This window comes from Portunus trituberculatus, chromosome 14 (genome assembly GCF_017591435.1).
Source record: "Portunus trituberculatus isolate SZX2019 chromosome 14, ASM1759143v1, whole genome shotgun sequence".
NCBI lineage: Eukaryota > Metazoa > Arthropoda > Malacostraca > Decapoda > Portunidae > Portunus > Portunus trituberculatus.
The window spans coordinates 9,296,684-9,324,183 of record NC_059268.1 but is presented as its reverse complement, the minus strand read 5'-3'; the positions used below and the strand labels follow the sequence as shown (position 1 = coordinate 9,324,183).

Sequence of the window (27,500 nt, the reverse complement as noted above, 5' to 3'; positions counted from 1 at the left end):
AGCACGCGTCTCTGAGGGCGGGGAGACGGAAAACAAAAAATCATAAGAGGATCACATCCATTTACACAGTGCGTAAATCCTTCTTGACTGTATCCGAGTACCCGATCGATCGCCAGGTTCAAAATTAATGTGACCAGTACTCGTGTGCTACACTGCACAATACAATACGTGTATATCATAGAGCAGCGCTGCTGCATGCCATGCATGTTAATGCACGCATCTACATCATTAGTTACATCCCAGTGCAAAAGGCCTTAGTAAAATATTGATGTATAATTCACGGTGTATATAAAAACTTTATTTACGTAATGTACCTCAAATATTATTATTATTATCATTCTCAATATCATTACTATTTTGTTAATCAATACTTAACAAATTTAAGAAAATTTCACCAAATAAAAGCTGCCGTGCAACAAAATCACATAACTACCCTATCTCACTGGTGCACCACATACCTCCCTAAAGGCGGGTTCACACGTGCCAATCTAAGACTGAAATTGCAAGTCGGTAGAATTTACGACTGGAGAAACAAGTCACAAAACAAGACCAACATGTTGGTCTTGTTCAGTCGATTTACGACTTTATTCACGTTTTGACGTCACGGAGTAGGCTTTGAAAATTTTTGGGTTGGTGAGGGAAAATGAATTATACAATAAGAAAAAGTAAATAAATAAAAAACTTGCGCAAATCGTCGTTCGATGAAATAGCTGCCACTCTCCAAGAAGACTTGTCAGGGTTTAATTTGGTCGCAATTGTACATAGTCTTCTTAAGATTAGTGTGTGGCATAGACACTCCTTTCTTTCCTTCTACTTAGCCATGGGCGTATCCACAGGCATTTTCTTTTCTGTTGGCTCTTCCGGTACACAAAGCAGAGCAATCACCGCTTCAACATATTGGCGGGTAGCAGTGTGTTTACACTCACCTCCCGCCAAGGCGCCAACTAGTCGATACTTAACAGTCGCTTATGTGTGACGTTTTTCCGACTAGAAGAGCTCTGTCAATATTTCTAGCGACTTGCAATTTCAGTCGCAAATTGGCACATGAACCCGCCGTAACAAAAGAATATTGTATCCTCGCCGCTATCCACAAAACGTATACCTTTCCCATGAACGATACGTATTCAGTGTACCACACATTCATACAGGATGTAACCTGATTCCTTACTTCATGGAGGAGCCTTCCTTAGAATTATTGTTAGTTTTTTTTTTTTTTTTTTTTTTTTTTTTTTTTTAGCTAGAGCGACATGTCAACACAAGGGATTTTAATGGGTAAAAATCATACGTCATAGGTTTTTATTTGTCAATGAGGCCACACCTTCCTTAACCCAACTTCATGTCCGCCTCCTTCCTTATCCCCACTCCTTCCTCGATGCTACATCTCATCACTCATACCCACCTTTATATAAGCAGCTCTCCCACCCCATCCCACTCCCACTCTCTCTCTCTCTCTCTCTCTCTCTCTCTCTCTCTCTCATCAACGTACACTTTTTTTCCAGGTCGGCAATCCCTCACGGGACTACAATAAACACGGTAACACACACACACACACACACACACACACACACACACACACATTAATGCTGCTACAACAACCATAACTACTACTACTAAACTCTCTCACACACTTCCACTCTCGATTCTTTCCTCGTACTATTACAACTTACTCACTTTATTGTAGAAATTACTAGGAAATGCCCGAAAAGCCGTGAATGTAAAAAAAAAAAAAAAAAAAAAAAAAAAAAAACACTAGGAGAGTTAGCAAGATTTGAGTTTGGCATCAATTACGTAGAGAGCGCTATCGATAGGGATATAACTATCTAATCATCTGAAGCATTTTTGGGGTTATATAATCTATTTCCGTACTAATTCAGGCTTTCCTGCACTTTATGATTCTGGAAACACAAGGAAATTTTGCTAAATAGCGGTAAACTGGCCCGGAAGAAACGAGGAATTATGTGCGCTTGAAGCCGTTTTCGTAAACATATCAAGACACCGAAAAAAAAAAAAAAAAAAAAAAAAAAATGCGCCACATGATATGAAAAATGCTTACTGCAGAGAGAGAGGGGGGAGGGACTGGCTAGTTCGGAAGAATCAGGTTGGTAAGGGACCGTGGTATTGTGTGGTGTGGTATGGTATGTGTGTAATTCACTGTTTGATCTGCTGCAGTCTCTGACGAGAGTGAGAGTGTGTGTGTGTGTGTGTGTAATTCACTGTTTGATCTGCTGCAGTCTCTGACGAGACAGCCAGACGTTACCCTACGGAACGAGCTCAGAGCTCATTGTTTCCGATCTTCGGATAGGCCTGAGACCAGGCACACACCCACACCAGGACAACAAGGTCACAACTCCTCGATTTACATCCCGTACCTACTCACTGCTAGGTGAACAGGGGCTACACGTGAAAGGAGACACACCCAAATATCTCCACCCGGCCGGGGAATCGAACCCCGGTCCTCTGGCTTGTGAAGCCAGCGCTCTAACCACTGAGCTACCGGGCCGTGTGTGTGTGTGTGTGTGTGTGTGTGTGTGTGTGTGTGTGTGTGTGTGTGTGTGTGTGTGTGTGTGTGTGTGTGTGTGTGTGTGTGTGTGTGTGTGTGTGTGTGTGTGTGTGTGTGTGTGAGAGAGAGAGAGAGAGAGAGAGAGAGAGAGAGAGAGAGAGAGAGAGAGAGAGAGAGAGAGAGAGAGAGAGAGAGAGAGAGAGAGAGAGAGAGAGAGAGAGAGAGAGAGAGAGAGAGAGAGAGAGAGAATGGTGGAGGGTTGAAGGAAGTATGAGAAGCATGGGGCTGGGCCAGACAGGAGGAAGGATGGGGAAGGGGTGTGGGGGTTGAGAGGAATAAAGCAGGCCTATGACACACAAAAGAGGCAGTTCTCACCAATGAGAGCTGTCTTGACAAAAGGATGACAGATTTCACTTTAGTTAGAAATATAATAAGTAGGAAAACTACTTTATCAAGTAGGGAGACAACTGTACTTGTACACACTGAATATTAAAATCAAAACCTTTCTGTAATTTCTTTTAACTTTTGACAGAAGTGGCAATTTAGAAAGTTTTTTTTAAAGATTTGGTTTAATTAACTTCCATGTAAAAATAAGGAGGAGTAGGAGTGTAGTGGTAACTGTTACTCATACAGTATGTTAGTGGTTAGTAAGTAGTGGCAAGGCACAGAGGTGGTAGGTTGTCAAAGAGGATGGAGTTGCAGCCAGAACCACCAAAGGACAAGGAACCATAACTAACAGCCTTGCTGAAGCTTAATGCATCTATCTAATTACACCACAAACTCTATACCCATATAATGCCTACAGCACCCCCAACACAACACTGACACTTAAATATTGGTATCACACAGTACTTTCCCACACTGTCCTATGCCTCTTGTCTGGGGCTAAGGTGGCCTCCATGAGGCAGTCACACATGATAAAACATTTGTCCTACACATACAGCTTAAGTGGGACCATGATACATTTTTGGCATTCTCCAGGTTCCCTCTGTTAAGAGGGTTAAACACAGGGCTGGTAGACAACCTCAAATGATATGTGGCTGCCAGGAAGGTCTGGTCCAATATGGCTGAACATCCTATGAATATCCTCCAGCAATGCACTGTTTCCTTGTGACACCTCAACTAACTAAGAGAGAGCTGCACCACACATGCACGCTCTAGACAGAAAGAAAAAAAGAGTTACTTACTTTGGTATGAGGTCGTCAGGTGTGGAGCTGGAGTCCATGCCATGCTCATTGTGGCTATCGTCGTGGGAGGCTGGGGGCGGCGTGGCTGGAGGGCAGGGAGAGGGGGAAGGGAAAGTTAGACTAGCTCTCAGACACTCTTGGGACTTCATCATACATGTTAGTAATGAAGAGGTACTCATCACCTCAGGGATGATACAGTAGGTATTAATGGCTTCAATCTTGTTAAACACGGGCACTAGTGATACAAGGGCGGATACAATGAGTGGCTGGATATGCAGGCAGTAGATTGATATTTCCCTGCCACCAGTTGTTGTAAAGGATACATCTCTGGCTATATCAATAACCAAGTCACCAACATTACTTATGAAAATCATTGAAAAAAATGATTCCAAATTAAATCAATAACCAAGACATTAATATAATTCATAAATCCTATAGAAAAAAGAAAACACCTTAATGTAACAACATCATTCTTAAAACAAAATGTTAAAAAAAGTCTCTAGTTAAATTAATAGGCAAGGCATTAATGTCAGTGGTAAAACCTATTGAAAAGAAGGTCTGGCTGTTCAAATGAATAATCACAGTATCACTGTTATTTGTAAAAATGCCTGCATCTTGTTTCTGAAGCAATACAGAAGCACAATTGTGTAAATGCTAATGTATTTTGACAAATAACACATATAAAGAGACAGAAAAGATGTCTGGTTAACAAATCTCTTACGTCCATGTTCACTGGCAACCTGACTAAACCACATTGTATGTAGTACAGTATATATTCTGCATCCGCCCTTATTATAATTGTCCATTAGTCAAACTTCGCAGTATTTGCGTATTATTTTGCTAATGACTAATAGAATTAATGCGTGAAACAAGCAAAACATAGATCTTATTTCTAAAGAAGTGGAAATCTATTTGATGGTGTGAGGGATAAAAAAATATTCATAACTCTCATTTAACATACTACATGGTGGTATATGATTAAAACTGTCAACGAAGCTACTCATTTTTTCTTAAGTAAATGTGAAATACGAACTGTGTGTGTGTGTGTGTGTGTGTGTGTGTGTGTGTGTGTGTGTGTGTGTGTGTGTGTGTGTGTGTGTGTGTGTGTGTGTGTGTGTGTGTGTGTGTGTGTGTGTGTTGTACAATTCTAGCTGGCAGCAAGCAGTGTTATATAGCACACACGGCTGAACACGAGTGCCGCAGTTTTTAGTGCTGTGTTCTGTGAAAAGCAAACTTAGCAAGGATCAGGACCTGGAGGGATGGTATTGCATACTGAGGAAGATTGAGATACTGAAAAGAAAAAGTTTTTTAAAATTATGGTAAATAATGGTATTCATTTCATGGGAATGTTAAACAATCAGTGACATGTAACAACATATGCTACAAATGCTTCCACACGTCAATAAATCAATAAATCAATAATAATAAACTACGCAATCACTTATAGTTTTATCATGACCTACAATGAAAACTCTTCAGAGGAAATCCCAAAGATAAAGTGTGACAGTACAAGATTTTGAAAAAGGCTTGCTCAAATATTTCTCTAGACAAAAGGGCTTAGCTGGTAGGAACAATATTCTAGGAACTTACACCAGTGGTACTCATATGCAGAATTAATCACTACTTGCATGAATATCACCTTCATCAAAATCATTATACACTCAAAAATTCAAAAGATGAAAACTGACTGTTGTATGAAATATTTCTATAAAGATATGAAAGACCAGATCTTACAGAGAGGAGGTAAATACGTAAGATTTTTTCATAATGAATTTCTATGTTTAATTTGGGCATGAGCTTTTGGACCATTGCTTCATAATAAGAGACTATAATATTTGATGGTAGAGATTATGTCTGTGTCATATCTTTCGGTCTTTTTGTCCACTTACTTGTCAGTAACTCTGACTGCAAGACACCACAAAAAATAAATTTAGTTCTTAATAAATTTATATATCCTTTTTTTTACGTTGATTTTCGATCAAGAAGCAATTTATTAAACTCTGAATCAGATCTCAACACATATCCATAGTTCTTCTCATAGACTTCCAAATTTTTCAAACATTTTAAAATATGGACATGAAGGAATGCCATGACTTGGCCATGTTTCACATGATGGTATGGCATTCTCTGGATGCCTTCTAGTTGGTAGTACATTACCCTTATCCTTTACACACAACTCATTCATGGCAAAATAATTATAATATCAATTGCTATCTATTTATCACTCAGGAGAAACAGAGGAATAGAATTCGCACCTATTGCATGCTACACATGTCATCCTATTTTATATCTACATTAACACTATCTAGGTTTCCTTTATGCAGTTTTGTGTGTCTTCAGAAAGCCTGAAACATAAGAATTTTTCTGGCTATCAATTAATGCTAAATTTATTGAAATAGTTTTTCAATGAAAAAATGAAAAAATGATGAAGCCAAAGGTGTTTGTTCAGTGGATTCGGTCTGAGTTTGTGATTGTGGACTACTTCCATACTGCATCCATAAATAGTTTGTAAGCCCATGCAACCATCACCATGATAGTTTTGAGATATGATAGTCTAAAATAGAATTCCCATATCTGCCTCCTCTCCTTTCTCCCTCTCCCACAAACATATATTTCAGGTTTATAATTTTTACTATGTCTTTCCTCCTTCACTTATTCATGCATCTATTCTGCATTCATGCATAGATTACACACTAATACAGCTACCTTGAATTCTTGTGCATATAGAAATATGACAATAGTGAGGAAAAAGCAAGAAAAATCTCTGACATCTTCCCTTTCTCAGATTTTTACTATGTGATCTTGTGCTTCAAATGTCATATTCTTCTCTCAGGATCAGTGTGTGTGTGTGTGTATGTATGTGTGTGTGTGTGTGTGTGTGTGTGTGTGTGTGTGTGTGTGTGTGTGTGTGTGTGTGTGTGTGTGTGTGTGTGTGTGTAATTCACCTCGGTCGCCTGGTGGTCACCCAGCCAGTCTTCCCCATTACAGAGCGAGCTCAGAGCTCATAGGCCGATCTTTGGGTAGGACTGAGACCACATCAACACACAACACACACCGGGAAAGCGAGGCCACCCCTCGAGTTACTGCTAGGTGAACAGGGGCCACACATTAAGAGACTTTCCCATTTGCCTCGCCACTTACCGGGACTCGAACCCGGACCTCTCGATTGTGAGTCGAGCGTGCTAACCACTACACTATGCGGTGTGTGTATGTGTGTGTGTGTGTGTGTGTGTGTGTGTGTGTGTGTGTGTAATTCATTCACCTTGGTCGCCTGCTGGTCACCCAGCCAGTCTTCCCCATTACAGAGCGAGCTCAGAGCTCATAGACCGATCTTCGGGTAGGACTGAGACCACAACACAATCCACACACTGGGAAAGCGAGGCCACAACCCCTCGAGTTACATCCCGTACCTATTTACTGCTAGGTGAACAGGGGTCACACATTAAGAGGCTTGTCCATTTGCCTCACCGCCTCCAGGACTCGAACCCGGACCCTCTCAATTGTGAGTCGAGCGTGCTAACCACTACACTACGGTGTGTGTGTGTGTGTGTGTGTGTGTGTGTGTGTGTGTGTGTGTGTGTGTGTGTGTGTGTGTGTGTGTGTGTGTGTGTGTGTGTATTTACCTAGTTGTAGTTTTACAGGGTCTGAGCTTTATGCTCGTGTGGCCCCGTCTCCATATCTACACTTATCCACTCTTACTTTAAAAGTATGCACACTCGTTGCAGACACTACTTCTTCATTTAAACTGTTCCACGTCTCAATACATCTTTGCGGAAACTATATTTTTAACATCTCTCAGACATCTTCCTTTTCTCAGCTTTTTACTATGCGATCTTGTGCTTCGAATGTCATATTTTTCTCTCAGGATCAGTTTCTCATTATCCACTTGGTCCATTCCGTTGATCAATTTATAAACTTGTATCAGATCTCCTCTCTCCTTCTTTGTTCCAGGGTTGGTAGATCCATAGCCTTTAGTCTCTCCTCATATGTCATCCCTTCAAATTCTGGAACCATTCTTGTAGCCATTTTTGTAGTCTCTCCAACTTTCCTTATGTGTTTCTTTTATGAGGGGTCCACACTACTCCTGCATATTCCAATCTGGGTCTTATTATAGTACTTATCAATTTCTTCATCATTTCTTTGTCCATGTAGTGAAATGCTACTCCAATATTCCTTAGCAAATTATATGTTTCTCTAAAAATTCTATTAATATGGCTTACTGGTTGATTGTTTTCTTCCATCGTCACTCCTAAGTCCTTTTCCTTTTTTACTTTCTCCAGTTCTACTCCATCTCCCATCTTATAGATTCCCAAGGGTCGTCTTTCACTCTTTCCCATTTCCATGACATGGCTTTTGTTCACATTGAATTCCATTTCCCACTTTTACTCCATTCCCAGATCTTATTTAGGTCTTTTTGCAGTATTTCACAATCCTCCTTTTGCTTTATAACTCTGCACAGTTTCGTATCATCTGCAAACAGATTTATGTAGCTGTTCACTCCTTCTGGCATGTCGTTAATATAAATGAGGAAAAGTATTGGTGCCAATACTGACCCCTGTGGCACTCCGCTTTCTACTGCTCTCCACTTGGACTTCATATCTTTAACTACCGTCCTTATTTCTCTCCCCCTCAAATAATTTTCTATCCATCTCAATGTGCTTCCTTTTAAGCCACCCTTCTCTAACTTCCATAGTAATCTTGCATGTGGCACTTTGTCAAACGCCTTTTTTAAATCCAAATAAATACAGTCAACCCATCCCTCTCTCTCTTGTACTCTATCAACTATTCTAGAATAGAAACCCAATAAACTAGTTACACACGACCGTCTTTTTCTAAAACCAAATTGGCTATTTGATATTAATTTGTTGTCTTCAAGGAACTTGATCCATTGTTTCTTTATTATTCTTTCACACATCTTGTGTTTCACTGTTTGATCTGCTGCAGTCTCTGACGAGACAGCCAGAGCTCATTATTTCTGATCTTCGGATAGGCCTGAGACCAGGCACACAACACACACCGGGACAACAAGGTCACAACTCCTCGATTTACATCCTGTACCTACTCACTGCTAGGTGAACAGGGGCTACACGTGAAAGGAGACACACCCAAATATCTCCACCCGGCCGGGGAATCAAACCCCGGTCCTCTGGCTTGTGAAACCAGCGCTCTAACCACTGAGCTACCAGACGTGTGTGTGTGTGTGTGTGTGTGTGTGTGTGTGTGTGTGTGTGTGTGTGTGTGTGTGTGTGTGTGTGTGTGTGTGTGTGTGTGTGTGTGTGTGTGTGTGTGTGTGTGTGTGTGTGTGTGTGTGTAATTCACCTCACTGTTTGATCTGCTGCAGTCTCTGATGAGACAGCCAGACGTTACCCTACGGAGCGAGCTCAGAGCTCATTATTTCCGATCTTTGGATAGGCCTGAGACCAGGCACACACCACACACCGGGACAACAAGGTCACAACTCGATTTACATCCCGTACCTACTCACTGCTAGGTGAACAGGGGCTACACGTGAAGGGAGACACACCCAAATATCTCCACCCGGCCAGGGAATCGAACCCTGGTCCTCTGGCTTGTGAAGCCAGCGCTCTAACCACTGAGCTACCGGGCTTGTGTGTGTGTGTGTGTGTGTGTGTGTGTATTTACCAAGTTGTATATTAGAGGATGTGTAATTTTTTCACCTCCTCGGTCGCCTGCTGGTCACCCAGTCAGTCTTCCTCATTATGGAGCGAGCTCAGAGCTCATAGACCGATCTTCGGGAAGGACTGAGACCACAACACACTCCACACACCGGGAAAGCGAGGCCACAACCCCTCGAGTTACATCCCGTACCTATTTACTGCTAGGTGAACAGGGGCCACACATTAAGAGGCTTGCCCATTTGCCTGTTTATGTGTGTGTGTGTATATAATATATTCATGAATGTGTGCATGAAAATACATGATGCAAAGGATAAGAGATCATCTATGATATGTCATGAAATACAGCAATCAAATGGAGAAAAATCAGAGGCATGTGGCCTCTGGTTTGATATGAACATGAGCACTGCCTAAAAAAATTCATTATTATTATGTACTATCACATCGTTATGAGAAATTGATAAGAGAAAGTGCATATTTAATAACCTTAACAGGAAATGTTGGTGTTGTCCTGGTGAGGAAATTAACACTTGCCCAACAATGACAATGTCCTACATGACTGCTCTAAATGAAAAATTACAGTAGTGAGTTCAATATTCTCACATGGAGATGATTACAGGGATTTAAGTATTCTATTGAGGATTCCTGGGATGTAAATATACACAGAAAGCCTGAATTCTATGGCAAAATGTTATGCACACTGAGAATAATTAAATTTTTTTAAATGAAAATGGTGAAGTTCATATTGTAAAAGGTTATATAATTTGTATATCAAACATACACATAGAAGCAAAACTAAGGTGAAAAACAAAGCTATGCTCATCATGTAATTATTTGCAATTATGTACTACACAAAATTTTCATGGAGTTTGCTATATCTTTCAACAATCCTCCAAATCCTTCCCTTTTAAATTGTACAAATACATGGACGTACTAGTACATTATACACATAGTTAAGTAATGATTATTCAAGCTTATTCATTCATCTGGAATTAATTTTATATACAGTGGAGACTCAATACTCGAACTTCATTTGTTCCATATGGCTGTTAGAGTATCAAAAAGTCTGACAATTGATACCTATAAATCAGTTAAGTAATTCTAACCTTAGCAGAACCTTAAGTTTATGAAAATCTAAATGTAAATTTTTTTCATAATTTTGATCTGAGCTTACCGTAAGTGAAGGCTAGTAATGGATAACGTAGAAGAGAAGGGTGTGGAAGAGGGAGGTTATTTGTTGGAGGAGGATTCACCATCCCTATAAAACGTCTGGTAACTCATCTCGTGGCATGATTCCTCTGTACTCACTAGTGGAGAGCTGTGGCTCACTAACAATTGCACTCTCACTAGATTCCTTATTTTCACCACTAAGAAGCCTCTTTGGTGCCATTGTAAGTTTGTAAGTGAAAAACTACAGACAGTACGCAGGAGAATGTTGTCGTTCTCATGACCACGGCGGGACTAGGAACATGCACCGGTATCCAGTATACTGGAATATTGGTAATCTGGCTTTGGTATATTACTGGCATGAGAATGGTACATTCATGTGTGCGGCTGTTCAAGTACCAGATCGAACTTTTGCATTTGGGTATTGAAAGTTTGACTTTTAAGATGTTCGAGTACTGAGTCTTCATCGTATAAATATATATATATGTATGTATGTATATATGTATGTATGTATGTGTATGTGTGTATATACATATATATAACTATATGAACAAAGAATACACACCAGATTAAAGAAATTGGTCACATAACAACTTACGGGGAGGAAGAGAACGGTCAGGCTGGTGGGTAGGCTGTGGAGGGTGAGCTGTCACATCTGGGGCAGAGTTGGTTTGGGAGGTGACAACTTTACCCAACACCAATACCACACGGTCAGTGGTGGACTTGAGGCAGGCAACAGCATCTTCGTGGGTGACATTTTCAAGATTGACATCACCTGACTGTTGAGAAAAATAAAGAAATTAACATAATTTTATCCTAAACTATCAAGTTCAGACAGTAATAGAAATATAAAAATGAATGAAATGTTCTGCTAAGGTATTAAGCAGAAGAATTGATCTTATAACCTAGCAAAAATGCATTTCTGACTGAATGCTCCTTGTAATGACCTAGACATTGTGCTAATAAATTGTCTTGAGGGCTGCTACATGTGCCACAGTAGAAAAAAGGAAGAACAGAGTTGGTGGATAGATTCATGTGAGTAGTCCCTGGTGGCCTTTGTTAAGTCACTGAAGGTGTTCAAGAAGACAGAGACCATGTTGTATGAGGACTTTGCCACTATTATACCATTAACACTCAAAGTTGAAGCATTTTCTGTATACTAACAGTTAAAACAATCTTGACTAGGAAAGAGTGTTGAATTGCAAAAGTTGTATATCAGTACAACAACACCCTGCCATTGTTGACACCTGCCAACATTGTATCAGTGCACAGTGCATAATAAAACCAACTGACACTTTTCACAGATGAAGCAACTGGTTATTATGATCATTATGATGTTGGTGATGCTGTGAGTGAAGCCTTAACACACAAGATGTGACATCACCTATGACACTGGAAGGTTACTGGCAGTGTCAGAGCAGCAGTTCAAGTTAACTAAATTATAAGGCACATCAGGGACCACTGCCACTTGAAGTCAGCAGGTAAAGGTCAGCAACAAGCAAGGTAGTAGGAAGAAGAAATGTACAAGTTATTCATCAGATTGACTCATTCTTTAAAAATCTTTGATAGAGTTGGACACTGCTGTCTCACCAATACAAGAGAACAGAAAATACAAAAAGCATGAAATTCTGAATGGGAGAGGAAGCTGGTAACACACTTTTGTTAAAAATAAACTTCAGGATCCCCTTGTAAATTCTTGTTACTATATATATTGAAAGACAGTGAGATACAACAGTATGATGGTATATATACTGGAGGAGGTATGGTACTTGCAAATTAATGGACTACATATTGTGTCAGCTGTTTTGAGTCACTACATACACTCCTAGTGACAGCAAGTGAGGAAAAAGGAAGGATAGTCACTGGTGCCCCAGCTGTGGTTCTAGCTGCTATTCAAAAAAATGATCTAAGAAGGAAGTTTATTTTTGTACAATGTTGTGTAGTAGGGCAAAGAATGAATACTTTATCAGGTTCTAGAGATTCTACATCATCAAATAGTATTAAATAAATGCTCCTAAAAATAAAGTGGTATTTTTGCATATCTCATGGAATCCAGCTCAGCATTAATGGTCTGATGTCTCATCTTAACTTCAGGATTTATAGACAAGTCATATTAATGGCATGGTGAGACAATATTACATATTTGTTCATTCATTTTACTAACTCTTGCAAGGTTTAGATATTTGATATAGTCACAAAAAAGTACAGATGTGACATCTGCCATTAATACTAACCTAATAATATCAGCACTTGCAGGTCAAAACTTTGGTCTTAATTGTAAATGCAGTTTTTAAGAAGTTAAGTAAAAAATTAATATGTTAATTGCTTAGAGTTTAGGTGGTAACTGGAGATGGCAATCGTAACAGATGGCTTCTGCTTTTATTGGTGAGGTAAGAAGTCTTTTCTATCTGGTTATTTATAAAAATTGCCTGCCAAGGTAAACTTCTATTGCTTGGTAGCCTTAGATCATAACCCAGATTTGAACTAGTGCACCTGAAGGCCTACTGGCTTCCATGACCACATGGCAACTGTCACTGGCACATTGGTTACACTACTACATATATTGTACTTTATTACTACATATTATTATTCATGTCACACATGAAAACTCTTTCCCACTTCTGCTAATTTTAACATTCTCCACTCACTGGTGTCTCTCTCACAGCGATGAGCTTGTCTCCCACACAGACGCGGCCATCTACATGTGCTGCTCCACCCTCCATGATTTTGGTGATGTAAATACCATTGTCACCAGGAATGTGTTGATTTCCAATACCACCAGCAATGCTGAATCCAAGGCCTTTGTTTCCTTTGATTAATTCCACTTCCATAAGAAGAACATTGGGGGGTCGTTTGCGACGCTTCACACACTGAAAACAAACATCATAATTAGAAGTATGATTCTAAGTTTATTTATAATTCACATTATGGTTATTATGGAGTGTGTAAATTTGGCTTTCCTACAAATAAAATACAAAAATAACAAGATTTGCTCAAAAGAAAAAATTTTGCTTCTTAGAAACTAGTATCAAAATTGTCTATATTGTACATACTGTACATGTGAACACTGAAAGTGAGTGGTGTGCAAATGTTTATACTATACATAGTTCTCAAGCAAAAAATTACACACACACATATATATATTGCATTTTCTTTATAAAGATAAGGTTGAAGGAAACAGTAATTCCTTTGATGTTCAGCTTCTAATTAAGTCTTTCTATTTGCCTAATCAATTCCTACTTTACATTTTGTTAGGTGCTAGGTAACATCTTCAAGTAGAATGAGGCTGAAAGTGTAGGTGAACCATGGTAGGTGACCAATCTTATATGCATATGCCTACATCAGGAGGTGCAGGGACACACAACCTCATTCTGCCTAAAGATGTCTCCTACTGTGGAAAGAATTGTTGCAAGCAATAAACCTTCTTTTGCTAAGCTTAATGATGCCTTTGCTGCTTAAAAGAAAGAATTAAGTATTGCAACACACTACAAATAGCATGAATATCACTTCACTTCAGCATTTCTGCTTCAAACATGTATCTTATATTTAACCATTACTTAGTATATAGAACCATAACTCAGAATATCAATAATTACTGACCACTAACTATTCCTGAAAGAAGCATTGAGTAAAATGGAAGTCATATCACCTTGAGCTTTTGATCACACCATTAGTTTGCATACAGGGTAGACAGCAGCTCAAGGAAAGCATATCAACACCACCAGTTGCTGAGGTGGGACCTGACTCCACTCTAGACTCTACCAATAATGTTGGCAACAGACTGTCCACACCAATATCTACACCATTCAATACACCATGTTAGGTGCTATGAAGATTACTGCAAATTGCATTCAGTGTTATTAAAATAATATAAGTACTATTCATAAGCAGTTATTTATAATCTTACAATTAATACAAGGTATAACACACTAACCAAGTGAACAGTATTGCCGGCGCGCTTGAGTGCATCCACCGCCGTCGCATGAGACACATTGACCACACTCACATCATTCACTGACACTATGACGTCTGTGATCTGAAGGCGACCATCTGTGGCAGCTGCACCACCAGGTATCAGCTTGGTGATGTAGATAGATGTGTCTGACCTGCAAAATCAACAGGAGTTAGGTATAACATATAAATCCAACAATAACAATTCATTTGACAAATCTCAATCATTCCTTTCTCCATACCAAGAAATTCTCACTTGATTGGATGTATAAAGTGTGATGTGGGAACTGAAAAATAAAAATTGGGAACAACTGATGTTGACAATATGTTCTTACAGACTGCATTTACAAATTGTCACGTACTTGGAAAACATAATTGATTTGGGTGCCGGCTAGCTGGTTGAACAAGGGTTAAGGTGACGGTAATTTATGGAACTAATATCTTTTCTGAGGTCTGATACACATCGTGACAAAATTTAGCGATAACATGAAGAGAGAGAGAGAGAGAGAGAGAGAGAGAGAGAGAGAGAGAGAGAGAGAGAGAGAGAGAGAGAGAGAGAGAGAGAGAGAGATTGATTCAGTATTACATTATCACTGGTATGAGATGAAATCATTAAGTATTAACACTTTAATTATTGTGAACATGGAAAGGTGTCGTGTGTATCAGGGACTGTACAGCAAGGGTGCATGGAAAAGAAATAAAAAAAGAAAGGAAGAGAGAATAACACTGACGAAATTAAGACTATGGATGAGTTGAACAGGTGAACACTACCTGACTTTGTTCTATCTAACTATAAAATAAATGGTGTGTGAGGAACCTCTCCTCATATGAAATCTGTACAATATAGAAACCCTGAGAAAATCAAAAGAACAGAAAATAGCTTGGACAAAAAATCATTGAGGTAGGTAAGCTATCAAACACAATTTTTTTTTCTTGAGCCAGTCTGAGTGAGTGATGAAATGGTCAGTTCAGAGTTCGCACAAAAGACAGACCGGTAATGTCTGCTTTAAAAAGAAGCGAGTTGGGTGACATTTATAAAATAGAACGATTATCCGAAAGGTTGCGTCTAGACGACTGGCGCAGATATTGAGTTTCTGAGCGACACTGAAGGCCGCATGTCTTCTCCGTCCAGCCAAAAATAATCGGAAGGTTGAAAGTTTGACGATGTGAAGTAATTTTTCGTGAATTTCAAACTTCCATTAAGAGAAATTACCTGGAAAGAGACACCGGAAATCTAGGGTAAACTTACTCATATAAAAGTGAATAGAATGTGATCTGGAAAATTACATGAAAGAAGGAAAATATCACAAGACTAGACATGAGATGCGAGTGCTGGAGAGGAGATAGCGTTTCTACGAGACAGTACGAGTTGGACTGACGCACAGCGGTGGGGGAGAGGGATGGAGGGAAGGCAGGCAGGGGCGTGATGTGAGAAAGATAGACAGAGCAAGCTTGAAATTAAATCAATAAACAAAGTGATAAACTGAGAATAACAATGGTAAACCAAACCTTGTGTTCCGCTCTACAAAATAAAATAATTACAGTATAATAGTACCGGCTACTCAGAGACCAAATTGAAATACGTATCTAGGTAATAATGGTCCTTGATATAAATGCTATTGCGTTCTTGTAACTAACCCATCTATCTGTATTCCTCTTTCTTCCCATTCCTCCTCTTCCTCCTTCCCATCATTATTATCACCATCATCATTCTATTTTACTAATATTACTATAACATGTATCAAATCTAAATAACAACTATTGCGATATCGCACGAATACAGAGGTCAATCCTACCATTTGCTCAAGTTTTATTTTCAACATAAAAAAAGTAATGCAAATAGGAGAAAATATTAAGTACGACAGTCGAGAACATAGATGACTCACTCCTTTCACTGCAAGCACGTGATGACAATAATCTTACTAAAGTAACTAAACCAATGGAGATCAGGACACTTTCAGAAAACCACCCACCTATGAAGCAAACAACAGTCCCCAGAACAGTACCAATAATGCATGCAAACACTTCTGCTATGCCATAAGTGAAAGCTAACATAGGAAAACCCAAAATAGCTTTGGGGTCTGAGGGGTCTCCAAGCGCACGGGTTCGAATCCTGTCCACGGTCCGAGTGTAGGTTGGGCTTCCTCACTCGGGGCAACGGTTTCCTAGCGGGTGGGCTTTGAGATAGGAGGCACCCTAAAAAGTATCTCGTTTAGCCCATAAATTCCCGTGAAAAGCCCACATGGTATAAAAAAAACACTATATTCATACAGACACATTTTTTTCTCCTTTCTGTTTCAAGCCACATAATTTGCGTCGACCTTGAGGAACACTTGGTGGTGAGATTAGATAGCTAATGGCGGTACATGGTACGCACTGACACTATCTGTGAAATATGACAGCCAAGATCAAGGGCACGTGGAACAAACTTTATCCATAACTTTGCCTGCTGATTGATACATTACTGAAAACCTGAACAAATGAAGGACAAAAGAAGAAAGAAAGAAAGAAAGAAAGAAAGAAAGAAGAAGAAGAAGAAGAAGAAGAAGAAGAAGAAGAAGAAGAAGAAGAAGAAGAAGAAGAAGAAGAAGAAGAAGAAGAAGACAGTAAATTAGCACAATAACACTCAATTCAAGGTCACACGACACACTACCTTGCTGTGATATTGATCTTTTTTCGGTTTAGCTTTGTAGCTTCTCTTCTGAGAGAGAGAGAGAGAGAGAGAGAGAGAGAGAGAGAGAGAGAGAGAGAGAGAGAGAGAGAGAGAGAGAGAGAGAGAGAGAGAGAGAATTACCAGATATTATGATGCAGCAAATGAACGTCCACGTGACAAATATTCAAGTCAACGATCGTAAATGTACCAGAGGTCATGTGATGAGGAAGTGACCTTGCTGTGCGTCCCTTCTTAAGCAAGTCCCCCAGAAAACAAAGCCTTAATAAGACTAAATAATGTTTTCTCAGACAATCAACCTCCCTCACAGCTGCCATTGTCACGCAGGTGTCAGATTACAGGAGGGTGTCACGGGAGAGACGGACGTGTCATGGCAACAAGAATCTCTCCCTTGACGGCCTTCGATAAATCCGAATAAAACAATGAGATATACACACGGCACAGAAATATATAAAGAGATAAACTGTCAAATAAACAAAGCCAATAGCCATCGTTCGCATGGTTTATTAGATGCTAGCGTCAGGAAGGGAAGACTCGATTCCAGCCAGCGCGAGGGGAGGGATATATTATACGTACGACAGCTTGGCTGGTATCTTGAGGCCAAGCCTATTGTCCTATTTTACGCTTCAAGGTACACGTTGCTCTACATCAGCTGCGTACTGCGAGAGTTTGCAGAGTTTGCAGAATGGCTATGATCCGTCTAACACAGTGGTTTTCAAACTTTTCCCGAGCCAGTAGTAGTAGTAGTACCACTTGGAGCTCCCGTACAGTCCCCGTGTATCACTGGTTCCAGAAAAAAACTCAATTCCAGCAAATATAAGTTATTCACAAATAGAATACATAAATGAACGAACAAAGAACTACAAGGAACTCAATTTAATGCGAGGGATGGATCTGTTTTTTTTTTCACCAGCTGATCGATGCCAGATTATATCTTGTGTAAGGTAAGGATAATTTTTCTGAGAAATGAATTAATTTAATTTAACTAGAAATCGCTTATGATCCTGAAAGTGCTCATGTACCACAAGTTGGGAATCACTGGTTGAACAGGACAGGACAATATACATGTGGTTTCAGGTTCCCGAGGTCTGACTCACCACTGTTTTGTGCGATATGTTATCACGTTGTTCCACATCAGCTGCGTACTGCAAGGGTTTGGGGAATGGCAAGTGAGTGGTTTGATCCGTCTAACAGGACAATATACATGTGATTTCAGGTTCCCGAGGTATGACTCACCAATGTTTTGTGCGAGATGTTATCATGTGCTTGTTGCTACTGATAATGATTGAAAAAACCAGGATATTCATTTATAACTGTCATTATTATCATTATCACGGGTCATTAATAATGCTGAATCATTGCACAACACCTGCAAAAGCGTTACGGTAAATCACAGACATTACACAGCAATGAATTCCAAGTTGTGGGGCGCTGATGAAAAGTTAGAAGAAAAATCACGACTTAAAAGGCAACCAAATAAGAATATCGAGACCTGAGGATTGCAAGTGGCATCAACACCAAACATTCAGATACAGAACAAAGGAAGATAATGTTAGGGAGCGGCAATGCTAAGGTGACGAATAAAGTGAGTTTGATTTAGATATGAAGGCCTTCAGGAAATACCAAACTAATAAAGACTCGCACTAAGAAACGCTTTACTATCTCACAACGATTATTTCTAAAGATCACATAGACGATTAACCGCGTTCTCAAGTGTATTTCCTGTTGATAGCATAGAAACCTCTTTAACCTGTCACTAGAAGCGTAAAAATAATAATAATAATAATAATAATAATAATAATAATAATAATAATAATAATAATAAAATAAAAACCCTTGTAACTTCAACTAGACCACACTGAAAATAGTCTAGGTGTGGCGCAGAGGGGTTTCAAAATATGGTCCAGAGATGCGTTTGTGACTCACCCAATGTGTGGGTTGTCGGTGCCGCCGGCGATGCTGAAGCCCAGACCTTGGTTGCCCCGCTCCAGGATAATGTCCTCGCTCTCCCACTCGTCCTGGCCGCCATTTGTCTGTCGGAGAAAAAGAAAATATGGATGTAATGAACAGCTGCAGGCGGCGTTAGAGAGAGAGAGAGAGAGAGAGAGAGAGAGAGAGAGAGAGAGAGAGAGAGAGAGAGAGAGAGAGAGAGAGAGAGAGAGAGAGAGAGAGAGAGAGAGAGAGAGAGAGAGAGAGAGAGAGAGAGAGAGAGAGAGAGAGAGAGACCGTCACAGGTATCTCTCTGAACAGATCCTGTGTATCGTATATGACTTTTGTCCCTCCCCTGCCCCCACCCCTCCGACACTGACACTGTGCCGTGACTCATGAAGGTCAGAGGAAGCCTTTGTCCAGCAGTGAACTTTAATGACTCCTGATGTTAATTACACACACACACACACACACACACACACACACACACACACACACACACACACACACACACACACACTACATGATATAAATATTAGAAATTCAGAGGTATACACGCTACGCTGTCAACATCTCACACTCCACCGCCAGGTCAAGTCTTATTGCAGGTGACGGGACACAACGAATCACTGGGGCCACACTGAAGAGAAGGAATACAGAGGCTATTCGTACATGGCATGACGGCAACAAGGTTTGACGAGTGTTAAGAGAACTATCTAAATAAAAAAAAATAAGAAAAAAAAAGTTAAATGATGAATAGAGGAAAGAATGAATAAAATATAAGTAAAGATTTGGTGTTTAATCTCTTTGTAAATTAATGACACTTAAATTATTGATTAAGTGAATTAAGTAGAAATTAAGTGTCAATCAAATAGTCGGTGAGGCACATTACATTTCCCACAGGAGGACGAGGCGAGGCGAGGCGAGACTCAGCCAGGCATCAAGGGACACTAACAAATTCATCAGATCAGGTCAATTAATAAGTATATATTTTCACCTTTCCCCCTTTGGCCTACTGCTGGGTGTTCATCGATCAGAATCCTTCCCTAGCACAGGACACAACCCAGCATCAACATGTGTCACACTTAACCTTTTCAGGAAAGTTAAGGCGTGCTCTGTGTGCAAGTCACGCTGGCGTCACACACAAGCAGCGTGTGGGTATGACTCGGAAAATCACTCATGAAACACTGGCACGGCCTGTGGCTGGGGATGTCCTACACCCGTCATGCAAGATATCCACAACATAATATAAGGGAAAATCATTTGTGATAACTTATAATTTTCTTACTAAACTCTAGTTATTCAAATGATGCCAAGTATACCTAATTCATATGAATCGACTGTCAGTCTTTATAAACTGAGCGCCTCTCTCCCCCTGCCCACCACAATCCCTAGATACGAGCCTGGCGTGGAGTATATTTAGAGGCGGTGCAGAGGAGAATCTAACCGCCAGCTTCCAAATGTAAGTTGGTCGTGAGCACGTGAGGATTATTTATGAGTGCACATTAAGGCGTGCTTATGTCACGCCTGTGACCTGTGACCTTGTAGCAGTTAATTAATAAATGGTCTTAGAATAATGTCCCCCTCCCCCCCTCCTACACACACAACACAACATACACACACACACACACACACACACACACACACACACACACACAAAACGCATAATGCCGGTATAATAAGATAACACTAATCAAAGGCATTCCACATGAGACAGCAGATCGAGAGAGAAAAAATGTTAGCTCCGCAAGGAAAAAAAAAAAAACCAAGCAGCAAGACCAATGGCAGTAAAGCGTACGGCGACATGGAGGCTTGCACACCGCGGGTCGAGGTGGTCCCTGCTAATGAAGAGTATGAGGAATGACAACAAGGTGAGACTGTAAACTCCAAATCGGCTGGAGAGAGTGACGCAAGACTGCAGGCACATCACTGACGCTCACTGTTCTCCTGGGGCGCGGCGGTGCAGGTGTGGCTGGTATCACGCTCAACAAGGCAGCTCAAAATAGGTAGCCAGGAGTTCCTCTCCCAAGCTGGCGGGATACTTAATGGCAAACCAGCTCTGTACATAATCTCGTTATAAAGCCACACATATGAAAACAATAACAACCCTAAGACCTGAAAACTGCCCAGACAAACAGTACAAACTTTTATATATATATATATATATATATATATATATATATATATATATATATATATATATATATATATATATATATATATATATTTTTTTTTCGTTTCCTTCACCACCATCATAATACTGAAGAGGTTACTAGATATGAATGACATGTTAAATACTTGTGGTCCATTATCGTTACCTCTAAAGACTTAACGTCACATTGTTTTTCCTTGGAGACAATAACAACAGCAATCGCGTATCATGTAATTTTGCCCAAATCTCCAAAAGAAAAGGGGAAAAAAGTCAACCAATTATCCACGATAGTCATGTTTGCTCACTCTTTTGTTTTTGTTATTGTTCATGGCGAGATGATTATATATATATATATATATATATATATATATATATATATATATATATATATATATATATATATATATATATATATATATATATATATATATATATATATATATATATATATATATATATATATATATATATATATATATGAGGCAGTCACTGCCTCACCTCAGCCTCTCGCCACCGGCCACACACAACAGTGGCGCACGCTGGTCAACACGCTCATCAGAAACACCTATGCTGGAATTCCGGTGATGCCTGACCGTCTTTTTTTTTTTCACAACATGACAGAATAAATCATATAAATGAGAATACGTATTATCCACCGACATGACGCAATTCTTTGGCCTCCGTCTAGCCACGCACCGTGAGAAACAAAGAATAAAAAAAAAAGTATATTGGCAGCTATAATCTGCCTATGCTACTACAAGCTACGCATATAAGACCGCTACAAGGGACGAAGATTTTCAAACAAAAATTTCGATGTAAAAGAATAACACTGACGGTCCGGGATGATCGTTTCATGGAACATGAAACGTCTTACCTAACCAACAATAACCAGGATTGATTGATTTAATTTCGTGGGGACACAGCAGCAAGTCATACGTTGTTAGGATACGGGAAAAACACACGAGGAAACGTAAGCTATATATCGCGTCACCATCCGCGAAAATTTGCGGGATTGTAACTTCTGACACTGTAAACTAATGGTAGAGTGAATTCTGAACAGGCCGCTGTTTGAAGATGATACTACATTTTAGGGCCATTCAGAGGAGATTGATATATATAGACGAGTTAGGAACGGTGCATGAAAGAAGGAAATTGTGAGTAAACGAGAGAAAAAGTAACAAATCGTCTTTAAAGAGAAAGAGACGGTATACGGAAAAAACGTATAGTAATTCTGAATGAGTTACTTGAGAAGGTACATTGTTTCAAGTACCCATTATCGTATTTTGAAGAAAGTATAGATAAATAATGGAAAGACGAGATTCAGATTCAAGGAGTGAGAAAAATATGGAAAGAACGAAGAGAATAAATAGTCAATTGTAGATCGATTGGAATGAATAAATTCTCAGCGAAGGTTGAATAGAGAACGCAGTGATAAGGAGCTGACACACTACACGGATCAGAAACATGGAAACTGAAAACAACAGAGAGATTAAATGTACTGGCGATATGGTGCCTGAGGACAAGGTGTGTGTACGAATATGGTAGGATAAGACATTAACTCCTTCAATACAGGGACACATTTTTACCATATTTAGACGATATTACTTACATCAGGAAAGGTCTATGGAGATCAGAAGATAAATGACCTGAGTCTGAACTATTTTAATCCCAACACAAATTTCTGAAGCTGTATCAAATCACCAAGTCGTAAGCCTTATATGAAAACGCGTCATGGTACTGAAGGTGTTAAGAGGATGAAGGATAGCTGGTGTTGGAGTTGGCTAACTGAGCAGAACGGAGAGTGTGATTTGGACAAGGAGGGGATGGAAAAGAGCGGCCAAGGAAGAGGATGAAGAGGATAAGTGGATCGGATGTGAAAGTCTAAGCCTGAAAAGAGGACCATGAATGAGAAGAATACGCAGTGTGAAGAGAACGTTTTAATTTAAGAGGGGTGTTTGTAAAGCAAGAGAAGATGGCTGTATACGTGAGAAGGGGGGACAGAAAGTGTTTTGGATACATGGCTGGAAACGACGCGAGGTTTTCCAGCATCTGTTCTCATCAGCTACATGGTAGGGTTAGGTGCGGGGGAGACAATTATCTATCATAACGAGGCTAAACGAACTCTCATCTCAAACTACAACGAAAAATGCCACATGTACCACGCAACTCTCCCTTCCGTAGTGTGGTGAGGCAAAATTCGACTTTCTCTCCTCTAACGACCCAAACAAAAGAACATATGTCCCTGTATGAGTGTGTGGTTGTGTTATTGGGGCTACACAACTTTAATTAAGAAGAACATCAGAATATATTTACATCTTCCTAAGACTTGAACTCATTTGCGAGGGAGGTTCCAAGACATTTATCCCTTTCTTTTGGCTAACTCTCTCGGACCTGCACGGGAATTGACAACTAAGTGGGCCTTTTTTAACTCTCTGTTGCGCTTGGCTAGTTTTCCCCTCTTACATACAAAGATGGATGTAAACTGACAGACACCAAACCCATAAACTAACAGCACCAGTTCTCAGTATACTGGGTAACGCTTTCCACACGTTATACTCACTGGCGGCTCGTCCACGATGTAAATAATATTGTCGTTGTTGTCCCAGGGGATGGTGGAGGAGGGACGCACGGGGGAGGGCTTCCTAGATCTGCGGGGAGTGCGTGTTCTGCGGGAGCCACTCTTCTCATCTGACGGGTAGCTCCTTCTCTTCTCCTTATCCTTTTTGCTGCTCGATCTGTCTTTGGTACGGCGACCCTCCCTCCCTCGCGGGTCTTCCTCAACTCCACATGCTCTCTGGGCCGCCTTTCCTCCTGAAGTAGCGCTTCTTCTCCCCGTTTCGTGTATACAAATTCCCTGATATAACTCCCTTCCCTTTCTCTTCTTGCTCTGTCTTCAATTTCCCTGCTGCGTGTCGGTCCAGACTCTCCTGAACTCTGTCGCCGCAGCTCATTCCTCATACTGTGATTCACTTTGATGATGCGAACTTCCTCTCTGCTTCCCATCCTTCTGTTATAGTCTCGGTCAGAAATTATCACATGCGCGGGGCAGCGTCTAGACCCCCGTCCGAGGAGGCGCAACGTCGTGGTCTGCCGGACATGATGCTTCCCTTCCGGCCAAGCTATCCGTCACCGGGAGCCTGGCTTGCCATTATCACCACACAGGCAACACTTTACACACCCACTCTCTCCAGTGCTTTCAAGATCACTTTTTTCTCTCTCCTGGTTACGAAAATCACTATTATAAGAGTCAGGTTTCTCTTGGTTAAAGTTCATACACACACACACACACACACACACACACACACACACACACACACACACACACACACACACACACACACACACACACACACACACACACACAAAGGTGCATTCAACTCGTCACCGTTAGCTGTAAATCCTTCAAATTACATAAAAAAAAAAAAAAAAATTGCACTCATTTTCTTCTTTCCCGTGTCTGTCCGCGCACAGAAGTAAAGTCATACGCATATTTCCGTCAGTTTACCCAACAACCGTAAGGCAACACACACCTGAACGGTTAACACTTCTCGAGGCTGTCTGGCGGCACACCTTGCATGTTAGGGCAATGCAACTCAGGTATAGCAAATAATCAGCTCAGCAACAACGAGAAAGTCGATCTCTAAACACACTAGCAATTAAAGCTATCTATGGTTCTGACATTTGATACCGTAAGCCTCGCAGACAATGGAGGTGGTGGTGAAAGTGTTTACCCGCGAGAAAATAACGAGATATGAAGTGAATGGTGGTGGTTGTGGTGACAAAGGATAGCGGCTTCACCAGGCATAGTTCCCTAAACATCTCATCTTTACAGGAAACAAACAGCAGCGGGTATTACTGGCGCCTTCATGTGTTTTTTTTTTGTAATTCTCATGAAAATTAACAATCCTTCATCATCAACAGGAAAAACAACCATGAAAACCTCACTTATAACTTATGTGGCCTAAAAATCGTTGAAGATTAAGAGTCCAAATATTACTAACATGGCTTACAACTCTTTTGCTTCCCTCCCGCCAATTTCAAGTTGACGTTCCCACTCCACCGAAGCAACAAGAAACAAATCAAGACATTCAAAAGAACTCTTCGTCCAATATTCAACAAGAGACGCCAGCAAGACCTACATGAGTGCATAAGTCCCGGATCTTATTACCAGCGAGGCGGCACAACACTTGGGAATGTAATAATACCTCCTATAATAGAGTCATTGTGTTTCCGTAATAACCTGATTGTTTAGCGTCATAAGGCGAGAGAGGCAAGGCTGTAACCATTTATTATATCTCTAAGGAGGTGAGGCGCGTGCTGCTGCCCTGAGGAGACGAGGCGAGTGTGTCAGGACTTCACTGCTGCTGTTGCTTCTCATGCTGCTGCTCGGCTCAACAGCTGGTGGCGGCATCACTTGCTGACGTCACTCGCCACAGCCCAGACACGGACGGAGCCTTGGTATTAGCAACAGCCTCATCACTACTAGCCTTCAACTCCCAATGTTTGGAAAGATGCCGGAGAATTTCCCTCTCTCTCTCTCTCTCTCTCTCTCTCTCTCTCTCTACGTTCCAAGTGACAAAGAATGGAGGAATGTGTGTGTGTGTGTGTGTGTGTGTGTGTGTGTGTGTGTGTGTGTGTGTGTGTGTGTTTGTAGTTGTATAGTAAAATAACAATAAAAAAAGATCTCTCTCTCTCTCTCTCTCTCTCTCTCTCTTAACTCCATTACCACCATCCCACATCCATGAATAGTAAGTAAGCCACACAGCCACACACTTCAGTCCATCCTGTGGGTTGTGGGTATTCATTCATGATGTATAGCACGGCCGTATATATATAAATATCTCAATCCCTAACCCTCCTCTCTCTCTCTCTCTCTCTCTCTCTCTCTCTCTCACACACACACACACACACACACACACACACACACACACAAAGACATCCCTTCCGTTCCTCTCTTTCTCTCCCTCCTCTCACATTCCAAACGAAACGCAGTTATCAGATTCTTCCCAACTGTGTCACTACCACAGCTGAATTAATTACACACACACACACACACACACACACACACACACACACACACACACACACACACACACATATACACACACATTTAGGGGTCTCATTTCACTCCACCAACATTACTACAGTCAATTAACGCCGACGAATCACAACGTTTAGTCCGCGGTCATTATGTATCATCTCTGAGCGGCGACCCTTCATCCAACAATCCACTCACAACCCTATGCATCCCGGGCGTCCTCCACACACATTTCACGCCCACTGACCCCGCCTGAATATTCCCAGCAATGTTATCTGATCCCTCCCTACTCCAACACACTATAGCCTCCATATCACCACGAGTCCTTATCAAAATTGTATGCATGTTTAACTTTTTCACTAATGGCAGTACAGTCTTTACAAATACCAAAACATAAGGAACATGCGATTTAAAGGGCTGGTTTTTCTAGTGAGCAAGTAGTGCAATATTTAGAGTTGCTGGCTAAGGAACAGTGAATGGGTTAAGTTTTTCTTATTATCTACGAACAGTTTAAATATGAGTGATTGTAGTTTTAAAAGGATGAAATAATATAACACTAGACAAATGAAGTTATTATGTTGCTAGGAGGAATTAAATAGCTATGGATCTCAAGAACCAAGCTTGAATCTGTGGTTATGATGAATGAACGGCTGAAAACTCCAGCAGTCTTCATTCTCGCCAACCTTTCATGTCCCAGCGATCCTTGGCTTTCCACAACACTGCGCGATTGCTGTGCATGACCACCACCACCGCTACCACCATCACACTGTCTTGTCTCAGCCATCCCTTTATTGCCCCTTGAGTCACACAACTGGGTGGTTAAGACATGCAAATCTGGCGTGACAACTAACTGACCACTGTTCCTGCGGCCATTTCGCCTTTAGAACTAAAATTAGGATCATTACAACTTCCTCTCTTCATCGCGCAAGTCAGTAACGTGTTGCTTCCGGGTAAGAATTATTCAACATCCATGACTTTGGTGCACTGGTATGGAGCGTGAGAGGCGCAGGCGTGAAGGGAGGAGTGGGCGGGAGGGTACGGGAGGATGGAAAAGGTTGAGTTATATGTGCTATAGTAAGAGAAGCTGAATGAGAGAGAGAGAGAGAGAGAGAGAGAGAGAGAGAGAGAGAGAGAGAGAGAGAGAGAGAGAGAGAGAGAGAGAGAGAGAGAGAGAGAGAGAGAGAGAGAGAGAGTGTGTGTGTGTGTGTGTGTGTGTGTGTGTGTGTGTGTGTGTGTGTGTGTGTGTGTGTGTGTGTGTGTGTGTGTGTG

At 40.7% G+C, this 27,500-nt stretch overlaps 2 protein-coding genes across 10 annotated transcripts in view; both read right to left on the bottom strand.

Moving 5' to 3' along the window:
• Positions 1-27,500, bottom strand: part of LOC123503556 (disks large 1 tumor suppressor protein-like) — a 610,283-nt gene that overhangs the window by 53,619 nt on the left and 529,164 nt on the right. For 6 of the 7 annotated variants that reach the window (XM_045253417.1, XM_045253421.1, XM_045253416.1 and 3 more), the window contains 6 exons: positions 19,039-19,145; positions 14,425-14,596; positions 13,139-13,360; positions 11,089-11,269; positions 4,939-4,977; positions 3,688-3,772 (listed from right to left, as the gene is read on the bottom strand). In XM_045253417.1, coding sequence (XP_045109352.1) covers positions 3,688-3,772; positions 4,939-4,977; positions 11,089-11,269; positions 13,139-13,360; positions 14,425-14,596; positions 19,039-19,145 — 806 coding nt within the window. The remainder of the gene's footprint in view (positions 1-3,687; positions 3,773-4,938; positions 4,978-11,088; positions 11,270-13,138; positions 13,361-14,424; positions 14,597-19,038; positions 19,146-27,500) is intronic. The other variant, XM_045253420.1, reaches the window with a different exon arrangement.
• The window catches only part of LOC123503558, a 12,772-nt gene continuing 9,199 nt past the window's right edge, over positions 23,928-27,500 (bottom strand). For 2 of the 3 annotated variants that reach the window (XM_045253427.1, XM_045253426.1), the window contains one exon: positions 24,073-24,412. In XM_045253427.1, the coding sequence (XP_045109362.1) occupies positions 24,396-24,412 (17 nt within the window). In that variant the 3' untranslated portion in view covers positions 24,073-24,395. Of the gene's footprint in view, positions 24,413-27,500 lie in introns of all 3 variants that reach the window. The other variant, XM_045253425.1, reaches the window with a different exon arrangement.